Source organism: Cervus canadensis, chromosome 2 (genome assembly GCF_019320065.1).
Source record: "Cervus canadensis isolate Bull #8, Minnesota chromosome 2, ASM1932006v1, whole genome shotgun sequence".
NCBI lineage: Eukaryota > Metazoa > Chordata > Mammalia > Artiodactyla > Cervidae > Cervus > Cervus canadensis.
The window spans coordinates 28,489,772-28,503,748 of NC_057387.1; the positions used below are offsets into that span (position 1 = coordinate 28,489,772).

The 13,977-nt window shown below is 37.4% G+C and overlaps 2 protein-coding genes across 2 annotated transcripts in view; both read left to right on the forward strand.

Annotated features, from left to right (window-relative positions):
• PTPN22 (protein tyrosine phosphatase non-receptor type 22) overlaps positions 1-3,176 on the forward strand; it is a 56,551-nt gene extending 53,375 nt beyond the window's left edge. Inside the window, exon 21 of the mRNA XM_043460183.1 lies at positions 1,892-3,176. Coding sequence (XP_043316118.1) covers positions 1,892-1,956 — 65 coding nt within the window. The 3' untranslated portion in view covers positions 1,957-3,176. The remainder of the gene's footprint in view (positions 1-1,891) is intronic.
• Positions 3,177-4,078: 902 nt separating this feature from the next.
• Positions 4,079-13,977, forward strand: part of RSBN1 (round spermatid basic protein 1) — a 39,773-nt gene continuing 29,874 nt past the window's right edge. Inside the window, exon 1 of the mRNA XM_043460190.1 lies at positions 4,079-4,847. Within this exon, the coding sequence (XP_043316125.1) occupies positions 4,142-4,847 (706 nt within the window). The 5' untranslated portion in view covers positions 4,079-4,141. The remainder of the gene's footprint in view (positions 4,848-13,977) is intronic.

The following is a 13,977-nucleotide window of genomic DNA, read 5'->3' on the forward strand; positions in this document are numbered from 1 at the left end:
ATCTTATTAAAATTCATTTGACAGTAAAAGGTGAAGCACAATTCTGACAGTTTAAAGGAACTGTTTGCCCAGTTGCTCTTTAATATAACCTATAAATTTAAAATAATTTTATATTAAGCATTCTATTTATATAACATAAATTCATACTATTTAAGGTAGTATTATATACACTATATAATTTTTTTGTAAGAAGTATAGTAAACGGTAGAGGATATCACTACTAAAAATTATTAACCAAAAAGCAGAATCCCTGAAAAGGTCTGGGGGACCTCCAGTAGTCCCAGGGACCACACCCTGAGGAACTGTTGCTCCATGGTATTGTCCTTACCTGAATGATCAAAACTGTTGCAGCCACATTCATACTGTAGGTGGCAAGAAGAGAGAAAAATGTTGAAGAGGTGTGTGGCCTCCTCTTCAGGACTTATGGCACTAGCCTGGAAGAGGCAACATCATGCTATGCATGTGTTACATCCAAACTATAAAAGACACTGGGAAAATGCAGTAACGCTGGGCAGATAAGCTTCCCATATACTATTCTATCCCTGAAGAAGAAACAAAGAAAAATTTGGGTGGACAGGTAGCAATCTCTGCCACAGTTGGGGTTATGGTCCCTATCTCACCAAGGCAAAGTATTTAACTAGAATCTTTGGATCTGTTTCTTGTGTTTTAAAATTTTTACTTGGATTACATTAACTCTAAGGTTTAAAATGTTACATTTAGAAAAAAGTTATTATTCTTATTAAATCATTTAGTTAAAAAGTTTATAGGATATTCTATAACCTATGAAAAAAGCACCAAACTTTGCTTGAAACATAAATATTCCTTGCTTTCTTCTTTTCTCTCAATTAGACACACCACTTGAATAGCTCATGGCCTGTCTAACTTTACAACAAGGGCTTAATGAAGAGCTGACTCATTGGAAAAGACCCTGATGCTAGGAAAGATTGAGGATAGGAGAAGGGGGTGATAGAGTATGAGATGGTTGGATGGCATCACCAATTCAAAGGACATAAGTTTGAGCAAGCTCAAACCGGGAGATAGTGAAGGAGAGGGAAGCCTGGCTTGCTGCAGTCCACAGGGTGGCAGAGTCAGATATGAATTAGCTACTGAAAACAACAATGGGCTGAATTGCTCCGTGGCATGTGGGATCTTCCCGGATCAGGGATAGAACCTGTGTCTCCTGCATTGGCAGGCAGATTCATTAACACTAAGTCACCAGGGAAGCCCTCCATCAACTGCCTTATTGCCATACACCAGCAACTATTTATACAGCATTTACATTATATAAGGTATTATAAGTAATCTAGAGATGATGCCATTCCTTTCTCCAGGGGATCTTCCCGACCCAGGGATCAAAGATGGGTCTCCTGCACTGCAGGCAGTGCTGTATCATATATTTGAAAGCTGTTAAAAGAAAAATCTTAAATCAAAGAGAAAAATCTTAGAAGCTCATCTAACAAACAAGATGGCAATGATGTGAGGGGATGGAGGTGTTAACCTTAATGTGCTAATCATTTCACAATATTTATGTGTATCAAATCATATACCTTAAACATACATATGTCACATGTAAACGTACATATGTCAATATCTCAATATTGGAGAAAAAATACTGAATTACTACAGGCTATTATAACCATCTAATTATTACCATTATTAAATTTGTAAGTGTGCCACAAATTTAAGGTGTTATTAGAAGTGTATTGTCATCATTTAAGCACTAATGTAATTACTAGAATGCTTTTATAATCTATTACTAAATTGATCAAAGATGCTAACCTTTTAGGGAAAAAAATCCATATATTTCCACATATTACAATACACTCAAAAGAAAAAGTGTTCATTTCTGTTTAAGAGATCTTTCTTCATTCAGTATTATTTTTGTTCCCAGGTTTTGCAAATCGTTTTTCAAAACCCAAAGGACCAAGGAAACCACCATCAACTTGGAAAATTTAAAACAGCTTTGGAATATTGCCTGCAAGTGAATCTGTAAATAAAACAAATAGAATACTGCTAGCTAAAATAAATGTATATTCATAATATCAACCATGAAGATATGGTAATAATGTTAATAGCTTTAAAAGAAGACCAATATGCAAATAACTGTCAGAAGTTTTACATTTCATCTCATTTACATCGGGTTGGAAAGCACACATAGGAGTTTGTCATTTAAGCTTATGTGCAGAGAATGCTGTATGACAAAGTTTTGGAATGGACTTATTTTTCCTTTTTAGAAGTTATTTTTATTCTACTTTACTTTTCTACCTAAATATAAACTTAAAAGATTTGTAAAAATTTGACCTCAATTAAATGTCTACATTCTCAGAAGTTACTATAAAAAGTGTTTTGAAAAATCTTACCTTGTGGTTGCAGTACAAAATTACTGCTTGTGAAAATGATTATTTCCTGAGAGTTATTTCTGCCTAAATGGAGTACACATCTTTTTCCAAGTGTTGTGGGAAACAAAGTAGTGAGAAAAGAAGTTACACCTAAAGAGAATAAAATATATACTTAATGACAGTAATCATTTTAATGACAGTCTTTTGTTTGGATATACCAAATAACAAGATGTTCAATTCCTGGTAAGCTTTAGGCAAAGTTGTTCAATTACCAAATCTAGAAAAATAATCAGCAAAATAGCAGGGTGGGAAGTGGGAGAGAGGTTCAAGAGGGAAGTGACCATGCTTACCTATGGCTGATTCATGTAGGGAAGAAATAAAGACAATATTGTAAAGCAATTATCCTTCAATCAAAAATAAATAGAGACAAAACAACACAACACAGTAGCTGTATAAACATGGTTTATACAGTAGCATTTTTTCATTTCAAAGGTCCTGTAAAACATGTACAACTTATATCCAACTAACCAGAGGTACTACTAGTTAAAATTTTTTCTATATTAATATGGATTTGCCTTAAGAAAGTTGATCTTTCAAATCTAATTGTATATAACAAACAAGTTAGTGGGTGATTATTACAAAGGATTCCCCTTGACTAATAATGATTTCACTTAAAAATTTATAACTTTATGAAAATGAAATACATAGACATTTGTTCTTCAATATTGTTCACTAGGAATCCCAATGAAGACACACATCAGATGAAATATTACCTTTTTATTGTATAGTGTACTGTATACAAGAGGTGCTCAATAAACTTTCTGGTTTTTAAACTAACTTCATAGTGTTCACTGAGCTGAATACTTCTTGCTACTAGTGGTATCAAACCACAGTGATTTTATCTTGAGTAGTTTATTGTAATCAATTACTTCCAAATATCTTTATCAAGGCGGTAAAATTGTAACGTGACGATCAAATTGTAAATACATTTCCGGGCAGAAAACTTGGTGAGTAGTATGATTTCTGGAGTGGGCTATGGTAGACACACTTCTCAAATTTATGCAGCCTTATATTTACGATTTGAAAAAATCTTAAGAAATTTCAAAACATATTTTTCCACCTAGAATTTTTCCGCAACTGCAGGAATGGATTTAAAATAATGGATAGACTACCTTTCCAGGCACTAGAGGGGCTGCGACTCGATGGAGAGGTGGGCGGCGCTCAGCAGGCTCCCAGGCAATTCTTGCACCTGCCTTGTCGCGCCTGTGCTTGTAACCATAGCAATTACTGCCCAGGAAGAGGTTCAGAAATGTCTGATTTGCAGCTCCGTTCTACCTTAAAGCAAAACTGCCCTCATTTGCTATGTTACTACGTTCCCTTTTCCTCTGCATCTCATCGCTTGTCCAGGGTTGTACAAGGCCGGAGCTTCTTTTACCTCACAAAGGTTATGAGAGGAATAGCAAACTGAAAAGTAACTATGGAGACCACCTACTCCGTGTAAAATGACGAACGGGCACACGGAGACGGTAATGGGAACGCGCCGACAGACTTCGAAAGCTATTAACATTGTTTCGGCCGTTAAGGCGGTTGGCGGCAACTCTCCGCCCAGCGGCGGTTGCGTCGCAGCCCGAAGCGTGACTCGGCGCACGCTCTCTTTCTGCTCCTCGGCTCGACGAGCCAGCGACGCGGCGGGGGCGCGGGGAACTACCGCTCCCGTGAGGCTCTGCGCGGCCTTGGGTGCTTTACAATAGAGCTCGGTCGGAGGGGCCTGCGGAGAAGCGCCGGGAAGTGCCACTTCCGGCATGTTCAGCTCTGGACGAAGAATGGCCGAGAAGTGGAGGGTGGGGGAGAGACTCCAATGCCCAGCGGGCCGTGCGCGGGCGGCGCTTGCGCGATACGCGGACGGGGGGGCGGTCGGGCCATTTAAATGTGTGTTTGTGGGTGAAATGGCTGCGCAGGTCGGAGCGGTGCGCGTAGTACGGGCGGTGGCGGCGCAGGAGGAGGCGGACAAAGACGGGAAGGAGAAACCCCACGCTGGGGTCTCGCCGCGGGGAGTGAAGCGGCAGCGCCGAGCGAGCAGCGGGGGGTCTCAGGAGAAGCGGGGGCGGCCGAGCCAGGACCCCCCTCTCGCTCCCCCTCACCGGCGGCGTCGCAGCCGCCAACATCCCGGGCCGCTGCCGCCAACGAATGCAGCCCCAACCGTCCCAGGCCCTGTTGAGCCTCTGCTCCTGCCGCCTCCGCCGCCACCTTCGCTGGCACCCGCCGGGCCCGCTGTCGCTGCCCCGCTCCCGGCCCCGGGCACCTCGGCCCTCTTCACCTTCTCGCCCCTGACGGTGAGCGCAGCCGGGCCCAAGCATAAGGGCCACAAGGAGCGGCACAAGCACCATCACCACCGCGGCTCTGACGGTGACCCCGGCCCCTGCGCTCCGGGAGAGCTCAAGCACAAGGACAAGCAGGAAAACGGCGAGAGGACAGGAGGGGTGCCTCTGCTCAAGGCCCCCAAGAGAGGTGAGAGCAGCCGAACTGCCCCGAGCTCGGGCTGTATCTGGGTCTCTCTCTGTTGCGATATCCCGCCCCTTTAATCCTGAGAGACGCCTGCCTCCGCTTACCTCCTTGCTGCTCTACTCCCCTAAGCCCACTGGGGTGGACCCTGGATTTCGAACCGTCTGACCTACTTGAAGCTTCTTGCTTCGAGGCCGAGCTGTCAGTTACTAACCCCCTTACCATTCCCCCCTCCCGGAGCCTTTACCTACGTTTGTTTTCAAAATCGCCAGGGTTTCCGCGCCGCGCGATCCTTGGCATGGGATAAATAGTAAGTGGGGTATTAAAAACTGTCTAAAGTAAAGGCTTGTCGCTAAAATGCCCCCCTCCCCCCGCCTGTTTTCCTTGATGGAAAGCTCCACAATATTAACGAGTATGGTTTGGGGCTATTAAGGAGTTTGAATTTTTACCGAGATTAATTAGCTCGACTTAGCTTCTAGGTTGCCTTAGCTTCTGAAAGATGAGATATCAAATAAAATAGTTTATCTTTTTTTTTTATGTGGAAGTAAAAATCATTTTTAATTTTCAGGAAAGGGTTTTCTCTCCTCTTTGATCCTGGAAAATAGGACCAGCCGAGCCTCTGAAAAGTGGAAGTGTTCAGTAGGCGATAGTAGAGACAAGAATTCCAGTTGCATTTTAATTTACCTGGCACAACAAATTGAGAATTTATTTATTTCCAGTAAACTTACTAAAGTCAAGAATATAATCCAGAAAATGTAGGACCCTACTGAGTGAGTGTGGGTTCTAGACAAATTAGATTCACAAAAATTGCTGTTTTCCTCTTCGAAAGTACCTGTAGCATTTATTTTCATTCTCTTCGGGGGCGGGGGGCGCGGATAAGAATTTTGATTATGCCATGTATTTGTACTTTGTAGATGATTTTATGTAATTTCTTAGTGTTATCTTCTGAAGAAGAGTTTAAAATACTATGTTCTTAGTACTGGGGCAGTTGAGTTATGTGTTAATGAACTATTCTTTCAGTATCAAGTTGGGTGAGTTCCGGATTTCTTACACATATTTGGTCTTAACCTAGGGCTAATTAGTTTGTTTTGTGATGCTGCAGTTTGATGCAAATTATTGCTCAGTAAGTTTTTATTGAATTGAATTAAATTTTTCTTCCTTTGGTGGTATCTAAGTCTTATCCTGAGGAATAGAACTTGTGCCAGACCGACAGGAATGCCAGTTTCCACCACCAGTATGCAATAATCTTGCTCTGTTTTATTTTTACCTTTATTTCTCACTTTTTCATTTCATGTATATATGTGTTTTTGTGGGTTTTAATTGTACAGAGCCAGAGGGATTCTTAGAGATTATCCAAGTCAAATTTGTATTGTAGAAGAGTGAAAACCCAGGCCTAAAGTAGTGAAGAGACTTGTCTAATATAGTCCCAGTTAATTAGTAACAAGTACCAAAAAGTTTTTAAAAATCATTGGCATAATAGGGAGTAGAACCCAGATCTCCTGAATCCTAGTTCAGGCCTCATTCTCCAGCTGCATGGTGTTGCTTTCTTATATTGCTATTCATTTTTTCCAGTTCTTTGCTTACCTTTTCCCTGTTCTTTGGCATCGGAGTGACAGTACCCAGTTCCATTTAGAATTTCTGACTTCACCCCCTTTTATGGGGGGAAGTGGCAAATGCATGTGTAATAATACACAGTGTGTGTCTCCGAAAATTGCAGAGGCCGTGTCTTAAAAAACAAACAAAAACAAACCTTTAACCCAGTGCTACCTCCCAGAACTTTTCTCCAGTGATAAAAATGTTTTCCATAAACGTGTTGCCCAGTGTGGTAGCCTTTAGTATGTGGCCCTTGAAACAAATCTTGAAGACTTGGCTTGTGTGACTGAGGAACTGAATTTTTAATTTTATTTAATTCTAATTATTTTTTAATTAAATAGTTCCTTTCAGCTAGTGGCTACCACATTGTACAGTGCAGCTCCAAGCATTTGTGGTTTGCCAATATGTGAAGAAGGGAAAGTGGGTTATGGAGAGGTCATTTAAACATTTTAACTTTTTAAAAAATTGAGATATAATTGATCTATAACATTATATTATTTTTAAGTATACAAAGTAATGATTCAGTATTTGTGTACATTGCAAAATGATCACCACAATAACTGTAGTTTAAACAATTTGACTTTTGAATGAGACTTGGGTTATATATTCTGGAGGGAAAGGTTCCCTGGTCAGATACATTGGGGGAAAAACAATACAATCACCTTCTAGATACATGACACACACTGACATTTTAAAAGTTCTGAGAATCTTACAGAAAATAAACTGGTTTAACCTTTGTTTAATCCAGGCTTTTGCACACTTTGATGGATACCTTTTGTTTTCCCACTGAATATCTTTGTACTTGGTATAGTATGCTGGAGGCATGCCTCTGGAATCAATCTGAGTGTAAATCATGGCTCTACCACTTACTGTGTGACCATGGACAAATTACCTTAAGCTCCTTCAGTTTCAGTTTTCTTATCTGTAAAATAAGGTTGAGGTATATTTCTTTTGTAAGATTGTTTGTAGCTTAAGTGAGACACTGTGTAGAAAGCACTTAAAACAGTGTCTGGCTGTTCTTAGGTACTGTCAAAACTGCTTTTTGTTCTTTTGTCATGCTTGGTCCTTGAAACAACTCTAAGGTTAATAAGGAGAGTTGCTTGACCCTTGTTATTTATAGAACTGTATCTTCCCTTATCCTCAGATTTTCGGGAACTCTTTTAACTTATTTTGAGATAATTATATATTCACAGGAAATGGCAAAAATAATACAGGGAGGTCTTTACCCTACACTAATTTCCTCCAGAGGTTACATCTTACATAACTATTATATAATATCAACTCCAGAAAAATTAACATTGTTGCAATGGTGTGCGTATAATTTTGTGCTGTTTTAACAGTTGTAGATTAGTTTAACCACCACTGCAATCAAGGTACAGGACTATTCCATCACCACAGAAATCCCCCTTGTGCTCTGCCTTTGTAATATTAAAACTTCTGTGTCTCCTCACCTTCCCCAGTCCCTGGAAACCACTAACTTGTTCTCCATATCTATAATTTTGTCATTCTGAGAATGTTACATAAATGGAATATATAATGTGCAGTCTTTGAGATTTTTTTCCCACCCAGCATGTCCTTGAGGTCTGTTCAAGTTGTATGTATCAATCACTCACTTATTTTCATAGCTGAGTAGTGTTCTGTGGTATGGATATGCCACAGCTTAACTAGTGACTTGTTGAAGGACATTTTGGTTGTTTCCAGTTAGGCCATTTTGAACAAGGCTTCTGTGAACTTCATGTTCAGGTTTTTGTGTAAACATGAATTTTCATTTCTCTGTGAATGTAGTTGCTGGCAAATGTATATTTAGGTTTTGTTTTTCGAAGATATGGCCAAACTATTTCTTGAAATATCTGTACCATTTTACATTCCCACCAGCAATGTATGAGAGATCAACTTTCTCTACATCCTTGCCAGTATATGGTATTGTTACTATTTTTATTTTACTGTTTTAGTATGTGTAATGATACCTCATCATTCCATCTCCCCAATGGCTAGTGATATTTAACATCTTTCCATGCCATCATTTGCTGTCCATATAGTCTCATCGGTAAGAATATCTCTTTGTGTCTTCTGCCCATTTTCTAATTTATTATTATTTTTTGGCTTTTTTATTATTGAGTTTTGAGAATTCTTCATATATTATAGATATGTATATCTTTTATCAGAATAATGGTTTGCAAATATTTTCTCCCACTCTGTTATTTGTCTTTGCATCCTCTTAACAGTGTCTTTCAGAGAACAAATATTTTTAATTTTATTGAAGTTCAATGTATTGATTTTCTTTTACGGATTATACTTTTGGTGTCACATCTAAGGTCCCAAGACCTTGGTCCCAAAGATTTTCTTCTACTGTTTTTCCAAAAGTTTTATTTAATTTCAACTTTTACATTTGAATCTCTGATCCATTTGAGTTAATTTTGTATAATATGTGTGGTTTAGGTCGAGGTTCATTTTTTTTTGGCCTATGATATCTAATTGCTCCAGCACCTTTCGGTGAAGAGACTGTGCTTCCTTCATTGAATTACTTCTGTACCTTTGTCAGAAATCAATTCCACTGCTTATTTTTGTACAGCCTGTGAGCTGAGAATGTTTTTACATATTAATGGCTGGGGAAAATATATGACATGTGAAAATCATATGAAATTCAAGTTCAGTGTCCAGAAATAAAATCTTATTGGAACACCACTCTTCTCATTCAGATGGATTGTATACATTCAGAGTTTTTGCCCTGTAGTAGAATAGGCAGTAGTTGGGACAGACAGTATGACCTGCAGACTTACTTTCTGGCTCTTTGTAGAAGTTTGCTGATCTCTGAAGAAGGCCATTCAGCTAAGAGACACGTTTCTGCATACCAGTCCAACAGTACTCAATCCAAATTTGTGATGAGTTAATTATGAATTTTGACTCAGACATTTGGAGTTGCTCAGGCTTCCCAGGTGGCCCTAGTGTAAAAGAATCTCTGCAATGCAGCAGATGCAAGGTTCGATCCTTAGGTTGGGAAGATCCCTTGGAGAAGGAAATGGCAACCCACTCCAGTGTTCTTCCCTGGAGAATCCCCATGGACAGAGGAGCCTGGGCAGGCTAGAGTCCATGGGGTCGCAAAGAGTCGGACATGACTGAAAGACTAGGCACAGCCCAGCACAGCACACACAGAGAACTGGGGTAGATAGACAATCTCATTCATCAGAGCAGTACCTTCAGGGACTGACACGCTTCTTGACTCACTTAGAGAGAGGCGAAGAAGCCTTTAAGGACATATTTACATAACCTTAATAATGTTATTTTTGTGATTATGGAGAATTATCATGTAGTGGGCACTCAGTAAAATATTTTTTGACTGTGTGATGTTCCATTTATTGGAGGTTCTTCCAGGCCACCTCCGGTCTGTTGATTGTAGTTTGATAATTTTATCATCTAGGAAGAATAGGGAGAGAGAAGGCAGAAAGAAGAATTTTGGGGTCAGACAGGTAAGAGTTTAAATCTATTTTGCCACCTGTTCCCTTTGTGACTTAAGTAACATGGGCTTCCCAGGTGGCACAGGAGACGCAGGAGAGGTGGGTTTGATCCTTGGGTGGGGAAGATCCCTGAAGAAAAAAATGGCAACCCACTGCAGTATTCTGGCCTGGAAAATTCCATGCACAGAGGAGCCTGGCTGCTACAGTCCATGGGGTCAGAGAGTCAAACACGACTGAGTGTGCACACACGCAGAAGTAATGTATCTTGTTTCAAGCTCTTGTTTTCTTCTCTGTAAAAAGAATTTATGTATCTCCTTCACTGGTTTGGAGATTAAAATGAGATAAACATACATGATCCCTAGCAGACACTTAATGAATAATAGTTTTCTTCCCTCTTTCAGAGACATCTCCCCTTTTTATGTGATTCTCTATGGCCCACCACTAGCTCTAGTTTTGATATCCCAGAATTATTACCAGTTATTTCAAGGAATGTTATAAAATATTATTATGAAAGTGATAAAGGCATTGAGAGGACTTACTGTGTGTCAGATACCGTAATGAGGGCTTTATATTCATTGTCTCATTTAATTCTTACATAACTCTGAAATAGATACTAGTATTAATAATGTTTTATGTGGTAAAATTAAAGTTTAAGGAAATTTATGAGATTTCCCAGAGGCGTTATGTATTGAGTTTGGAACTATTCTAAATACTTTATATGCTTTGTTTCATTTACTCTGCACACTGATTTTATGAGGAGATACTGTACTTCCTCCTATTTTACCAATGAGAAACGGTATTAATACAAAGAAATTAACTTGCAAAGGTAATACTGCTAGGAAGTGTTGGGACAGGGACTCAAATCTAGCCAATCATTTTTAAACACCATAATTAGAGGGGTTGTGGGTAAAGCAAGGCAGTGTTATTAAGTGTACAGTGATTACTAACATGATGGCCTTCCAAATCTGCAGTTTTTTGTTTTTCCTTTTGAGTCAGGTTTTTATATGGAGCTGGAAGAACTTTTAGTAAGACCGAAGAGTATTTATTTGAGAAAGTTAGCCTTTATTCTTTATTATGATTAGTAAAATATTAAAAAAATTATAATTGTTTTGCTTTTGCTTATCCACCATGATTTTTAGAAATTGAGGATATTGCCTGTTTTTCAGTTCTAAGCTATAATTCAAGCATAAGAATGGTGTTGATGAATTTAGATTTTGTAATGTGAAAAGGTAATTTTTTTGCATTAATGAAAGCTTTCAGTAGTGATGTTAAATAAATGGTACTATTTAATAGTTGATAATATACTAATGGTTTTAGCATATATAAGGATTTTATGGATAGTGTCATGTATTAATCTATAGTTATAATGCCCTTTTTTAAAAGATAACCAGCAATTTATCTCTCAAATGTATATCTTCCTCTGTAGCATTACATACTTCTCTTTAATCTGATGACAATAAATAATAACTTTTCTGCTGTAGGGAATTACACTTGAATATGTTCTCTGGAAAACTAAAAACTCTCTAATAGAAATGGAAGGATTGTGAAGACTTTGACATTGCCCTTTTTAAAAAAATTGATACGTAATCAGCATATAACATTGTGTAAGTTTAAGGTACATAACATTGATTTGATACAGTTATTGCAAAGACATTGACTTTTAAATAGCATTTTTAATGCAAGGCAAGATAGCTTTGGTATCATTCTCTAAAAGCAGCAGTGACTAACTTCCTGTAATAACCTTTAACAATTTTGTGTATGTATGCTATTCTTAATTAGTTGCCATTCACAATAATGCAAAGATAAATTTTATTCATGAAAATTCATAGTATGATGCAGGTAGTCTCACATTTTTCTGTAAATGCAGGCTTTCTTTATCTGAGCCTTAGATAAGAATCAAAATTTGAAAAATAGGATTAGTGAGGAGATTGACATTTATTTCATATTTTAAACTTTTATGTTGAAATATGAGATCACAATCAATTTCAGGCCCTTTTCATTTCCTTGTGCAGTGGTTTTTTTTGAGATGGACTGTGTTGGACTAATTGAATGGTTCTCATATAAATGAGTTTTGGAATAAAACCCACAGAGACTTGGCCATCATAGAAATACCATTGGTAAGCTGATAGTATAGAAAATGTGTTACAATCAAGGCAGCTCCTTCTTGGTGTTAATTTCAGTGGCAGATCTAGGTCATAATTCATCTTCTGCATACCAAATGCCTCCTCTGAAGCTTAAAATAACAAGACCTATTCAGAGGTATTTTTTCTTTTTATTTTTTTCCTGTGAAATTGCCAAAACATTTAGCAGAGGATAATTAGATAACTATTTTAAAATTGGTCTAACCTTTATATTTAATGGCATTTACATTTGGTTGCTTGGGAGGATTGCCCAAATTACTGATTTGATATATGAGAAAAGTATTAGATTAATTTTATTTGGTAAAAAATATAAATTACTAAGTATTTTAAGAATTCTCCAAGATTTCGTTACATATAAAAGATGGCCTTTTCTTTTGCAACTTTAAACAATCTTAACTACATTATATTTTGATATATGATTTCAGTTTACTCATAAGTGATGGTTGCAAATGAAAGGTTTTATTTTTGTTAAATTTTTATTTCTGTTAAACAGACTGCAAGTCATTTGGTATCTACACTTCAAAGTCTAACGTGTACATTTAAATATTTTCTTTAGAAAGTTTTTATAACTATTGTAGTATCTGATGACTTGGAATGGTTTTGTATTAACTAGTGTGATTTGTCATTTACATATTATACCAAGTAAATTCTTTACTGTAAAAGCTATTGAACTTGTTCTACCTAGATCTAGTAGTAGGATTAATTGGAGTATCAGTCTTAACGTTGAATTACTGTATCACATCAGAAATACAGTTTTTGGATGGATAAATTCTATATAATAAATACCACTCCAAGCTTGAAAGATGGTCAGGACCATACCTGTTATTTAGTCCTGAATATTTCTTTCTAGTATTATTTTCCAACTAGTAAATAAAGATGCCATTTTATTTTGGGTTTATCAACCTGTGATAATCCTTTAAAAATTAAAAGTACTTTTTCAAATTGTAAAAGTAATGTACATTTATTGTAGAAATTAGAAAATAAAGATAAGCCAAAAAGAAAAAGATAGACATTTATAATCCTACCAGCCTAGATAACTGCCATTAATACCTTGATGTTTATTTCTCAGATATTTTTTTGTGTTGTACATATACAGAATATATATAGGTTGGTCATATTTTTTTCTCTTTAGGTCTTTTGCTTCTCTCTAGAATATTTTCCTAGAAAATATGGCTAGCTTGTCTTAATACTTAGGGCTCAGCCTAAATGTCACCTTCCAAAGAGAGCTTCCCTAGCATCTAGAGTAGCATACTGTTACTTTCTAGTCCAACTAGACTATAAGGTCTAGGAGAGTAGGGATAAGATCTGTTTCAGTCAACACTGTAACTCTAGTGCTTAGAAGGGTTTCTGGCATATAGTGGGTACTTAATAAATGTTTGAATGAATATTTATAAAAATATGATCAGATCATACATACGTTAGATGCTCTGGAAAGAAAGATAAGATGTGTATTGCTTACAGTCTAGAGGAGAGGTGGACAATTAATATGGTAAGTTCTATATAATAGAGGAAGTACAGTATTAAGGAAGCATATAGTAGGAGAAGGTATCCAAATTGGGTGGGGACGAGTTGTTAGAGAAGGCTTTCTGGAAGCGTGACAATGTAAGCATTTCATAACCTTGTAATTTGTCAGTTCTTTTCATCTATAATATAATTTATAATGGTTGAGTAGTATTTTATCCAGAGTTTAATGTAAATTCTAGAGTTTAAATACCAGAGCTTGTATGTAAATGCTAGAGTTTAATCCATATCCTGTTGTTAGTCATTTAGGGTATTCCCTAAATAACACTGTCGTGCATATCTTTATATGTCTTTTCTTAGTTATTGTTTTCTTATTTTCTTGAGTAATTTTTACTTGGGGTAGAGTTTATGGGACCAAGAATTATAAATATGTTCAGGGCTTTGTACATATTCATTTTGGGGATACTGAATTGCCCCCCATGACAG